Source organism: Astyanax mexicanus, chromosome 19 (assembly GCF_023375975.1).
Source record: "Astyanax mexicanus isolate ESR-SI-001 chromosome 19, AstMex3_surface, whole genome shotgun sequence".
NCBI classification, from domain to species: domain Eukaryota; kingdom Metazoa; phylum Chordata; class Actinopteri; order Characiformes; family Acestrorhamphidae; genus Astyanax; species Astyanax mexicanus.
The window spans coordinates 29,413,667-29,418,172 of record NC_064426.1 but is presented as its reverse complement, the minus strand read 5'-3'; the positions used below and the strand labels follow the sequence as shown (position 1 = coordinate 29,418,172).

The window sequence follows — 4,506 nt, the reverse complement described above, 5'->3', positions numbered from 1 at the left end:
GTTTAATAAAACATTGAGCACGACCACCTCTTTAGAACAACACATTTTACATTTTAAACGTTTAAAGACTTATTCAGGGGTCTGTATCAAGCAGGGCTCTCACTAACCTAATACAGCCTTTTAGGGCACGGTTACAGCATCAGAAGATTCATGCTTATGATCCCGGCGACTTTTTGCTCCATCACTGCGTTTACTAAAATACAAGCATTTTATTTATTACAGTGATCATATTTATGTGTTTATATTTTGCATTCATATATATTTTTTTTTTTAATACAAAACCATCCTTATCATTTTATGTTTATATACATGTGTGTATATATAAATAGTAATTTTGCACTGTTAAAAGCGTCGACTTAAGTTCAAATTAAATGTGTATAGGTAATATGTAATTACATGTAAATTATATGTAAAATTATATGTTAAAAAGGTAATTAGGAAGTCAATCTATTCACAAATTCACAAATTGGATAGCTAACTCTTCATATTTTTTAAAACGCTACTGTTTATAAACTAAACAGAATTCATGGTTTATTCAAATATTCACAAATTGGATAGCTGACTCTTCATATTTTTTTAAACGCTACTGTTTATAAACTAAACAGAATTCATGGTTTAAATACAGCAACCGCATATTTTAATACACGTACTCTAACTGTAGTTAGATTTTTATATTCAGTAATAATTTCTAAAGTTATATGTTATGTCAGACGCATCAATGACACGTTTAAAAATTAATACTCGTTTTAACAAATTTAACAAATTCGTTTTTATTTCGTTTCAAGCATTAATGAGAAATTCGTCATTTAAATATTTTATATATACATATATTTTTTTTTAACACTCAAGGCACTTCAGTTGTATAGCGTGAAATGCAGCCAGAAAACATTTGCAAAGCAAAAATCAGTCCGTAAATCATAAGTCCACAGGGAAGAAGGTTCAGGTATGGTTGGCCATCAGGTCATATAGGCACTTGAGCCATTATAGTTTCTGAATAAAAATATGATTGTCTATGAATCGTCACTGTCAGGCAAAAAAAAAAAAAACTCGTTTCTGAAAACTCACAAACTTTACAGACCAAAAATAGAACTCTGTTTCATGAATGAAAATAAAAATTTGTCTTTCGTGTTATTGGGTTATTTAGTGTTACATGTTAACAAGTTTAAAAATTAGATTCAATGTTTTTAAATGACAGTGAATATGTGTATTTTTTATTTATTATTATCTATTTATGTGTTGCGCATTAAGTAAAATTCTTTGGCTGGCTTGTCTGGAATAAACAAGGAAATAGTTTCCTGAAGTAACATCTCGTGTATGACCCGATGTCCACCCTGAAGCTACTTTAAATCCTTCTTTTGAGAAAATCCTTCAAAACTGTATAAACTGAAGCTGAGCGTCCACTAACAGTATCCACATTCTTGCACTCAAAAAAATCCAAATTCCTGAGAACAAAAAAAAACACGAAAATGCGAAATCTTCAGACCTGAGTCACTTTTGAGCGCGTGCGTGCGTAAAGGCACTTTTCACCGCACTCTCCGCCGTCGGTGTCACTTCTCCAGGTCACGCGCTTTCAGCTGTCCGTACTGCAGACCTATGAAGGGCGGGAAGGCGACAGGGTGGAAGAGTGCAGGGGAGGTCGGGAACGGGGAGCCCAGGCCCAGCGGTGCGCGCGCTGCGGCGCAGGTACTGCTGCTGCGTGGAAAAATGGCCGAGAGCGCTGGAAGGACGGCGGGCGCGTGCGCGGCGGTGATGCGATGGAAGGTAAACGGACATGCGTCTAGGCTCGGTAAGGGCAGGCACGGCGCTAGTGACGCGCCGCCACCGACTCCGCCACTGCCGCCGCCACACGGGCCACAAGCGCCACACGCTATGCCAAAGAAGGCGGCTGCGCGCTCGTCAAAAGCGCCCGTGCGCCTGCAGTGCTGCCGCTTGAAGCGCTTGCGGCGCCGCAAGAAGCTGCCGTTGTCGAACATGTCGGCAGAGTTCGGGTCCAGCGTCCAGTAGTTGCCCTTGCCCGGATTGCCCGGCTCGCGCGGCATCTTTACGAAGCAGTCGTTGAGGGACAGGTTGTGGCGGATGGAGTTTTGCCAGGCGGGGAACTTCTCGCGGTAGTAGGGGAAGCGGCGGCTGATAAAGTCGCAGATCTCGCTGAGGGTGAGCCGCTTCTTGGGGCTCTGCAGGATGGCCATGGTGATGAGGGCAATGTACGAGTAGGGCGGCTTTACCGTGCCGGACTTGCTGCCCGGAGCCGTGGTCCTTGCGCCAGCCGCGCATCCTACTCCGCCTCCACCGCCCTCCTCCTCCGCCTCCAGAGACAGGGACCCCGAGCTCGAGGCAGACCCAGGCAGCTTGGCGTTTGCCCCCGGTAACACCGACACAGGCTCGTCCACTGAGTCCATGCTACCTTCACCCACTACATCAATAACGAGCTCGTCCATTAAATCCGTGTCCAGGGTCATAGCGGCGCGCAAAACTCTCAATGGCCACTTCACCTCAGGAGACACTGTGGAGCAGAGCACGCTGGAAAAAGAACCAAACTGACCCCTCCTGCTTCTTAGGATGATCAAAAACAAGAAACGAGACCGAAAACGTCAAGACAAGTCTTCTAATTTACTCGCAGCTTTAGTTTTAGTGAGTGGCGTCTCTTAAAATTTGCGTAAATTCCCAACATTGTCCGGCCTCAGCTTGCTGACGGGCTTCCTCCGACGCGTCTTCACAGCATCTGCCACTTCTCTCCACTGGTAGCTCAGCGTGCGGGGGGTCACGTGACGTGACCAAGCGCTCGCAAAGAAGACGCCACTTCACGAAGCTTCACTGTCAGAAGAAGGTAGCTACTGTAGAGGTACATTTTTGCTCACTTAAGTACAAACAGTAAAAATCTACCTTCAAAGCCACATCATGGTGCTTCAGGTCCAGCTGTGTTTGTACAAAGTAGAGAAAAGCTAAAGGTAAGATAGCATTGATGGTACCACATCAGAGACAAGACAGGTAACATAACTGTACACAATTTTTTTTCTTAGAGTTACCCACGTTAAGTGGATGGACCACCTTCTGAATTACAAAAAAAAGGAATCAGAGAGGCGCTAAAAAAATCAAAGAGCTGTCTGTTGTGAGCATGTGTACTGGCATATCAGCATTATGGACAGAACGACCTTTTAGTAAAAGGAAACAGCTGTCTGTTCAACATATGGAGTAAAACTGGACCAGCATAATAATTAATTTGTAATGAAGTACAAAAAAAATAATTATTCCTTTGAAGACTAGGCCTGACATGTGCGAGCCACACTGTTATCTATTTCCACATATGATCAGTCTATAAAACTGTTCGCTGGGAATTAACAGTTACAATACAACATCTGTTTATAACATGTTTATAACAAGTTCTTTGTACCGAGTCGGAGTGTTTCCTAAATTGGTTACATATATGCAAACAGATAAAAAATGATTTATTGTATCTGCTCTTATATACTTTGTTATACTTAGTATTTAGAAGCAAAACAATAATTATTAACTAACAACAATAATAGTATTATTAGTAATAATAACTATTGTTACTAATGTTTCTTTTTTGCTGGTTAGAGTACTACTACTACTACTACTACTACTACTACTAATAATAATAATAATAATAATAATAATAATAATAATAATAATAATAATAATAATAATAAACGACTAATTTAATTAGCATCTTCGAATGCATTATATTCGCATTTACCTGATCTAAACATGCGGCTTTTGGCAGATCTGTATTTCAGTGCAGTGCACCTTTATTTCATATTTAGTGTGTGATCTTTTCTCAGCACCTGCGCAATACCTTACTGATAAAAATGCGGACAGAATATAGATAATAAAAACGCAGAATGTTTTGGTGTGTGTGCTCTGAATTGCGCGTTTGCTATTTTTTTCTGCGGGTTTTTATTTGTAGTTTTGAAATTTTGTGTGTGATGCTGAGGAAATGTGTTTTGGGTGTGCGTGTGTGTTCTGTTTTATGTATTTTGATGTATGTGAGAGAAATGATTACATCCCTCTCTCGCGCTCTCTCTCTCTCTCTCGCTATAATGACTCTGATCCGCAAATCTCTCCCGCATGGGTTCAGATTAGAACCAGAGCGTCTGCTTTCACTTTCTCTGAACAGACGAACAGAGAAACAGAGATGAAGAGAGAGCTGAATAGGAGCTGATGTGGGTGGCATAGAGCCGTCAACCTGCCAGACTTACTGAAAAGCACGTGATGGAGAGAGATTTTTGTTAATTTTACCACTTAAAAACCCATCACAACATCGTGTGTGGCATTACCATGGTAAATTTAATTGTTTGACCTGCGTGTTGACGCACAGCCAATTATAAGTACTCTATAAATCCTCTATGATTCTGTTAATTAGTTACGCCAGCCTCCATCGTTCCTATCAGAGGATGAAATCGTAATGGGGCAATATTATCTGTGAAAGCAGTAATTTGATGTCATTTCAAAGTGTCTTTCTAGTATTTTAGTGGTCGAACACAA

General features: G+C 41.0%; 1 protein-coding gene across 1 annotated transcript; it reads right to left on the bottom strand.

Moving 5' to 3' along the window:
- Nucleotides 1-763: 763 nt before the first annotated feature.
- foxd7 (forkhead box D7) lies at nucleotides 764-2,748 on the bottom strand. Its single transcript, XM_007234915.4, has one exon. The coding sequence runs from the start codon at nucleotides 2,457-2,459 to the stop codon at nucleotides 1,548-1,550; it is 912 nt and encodes a 303-aa protein (XP_007234977.1). The 5' UTR covers nucleotides 2,460-2,748; the 3' UTR covers nucleotides 764-1,547.
- Between the last annotated feature and the right edge of the window lie 1,758 nt (nucleotides 2,749-4,506).

Coding starts and splice junctions, on each gene's coding strand:
- foxd7 (XM_007234915.4), bottom strand. CDS start 2,459: ATGACCCTGGACACGGATTTAATGGACGAGCTCGTTATTGATGTAGTG.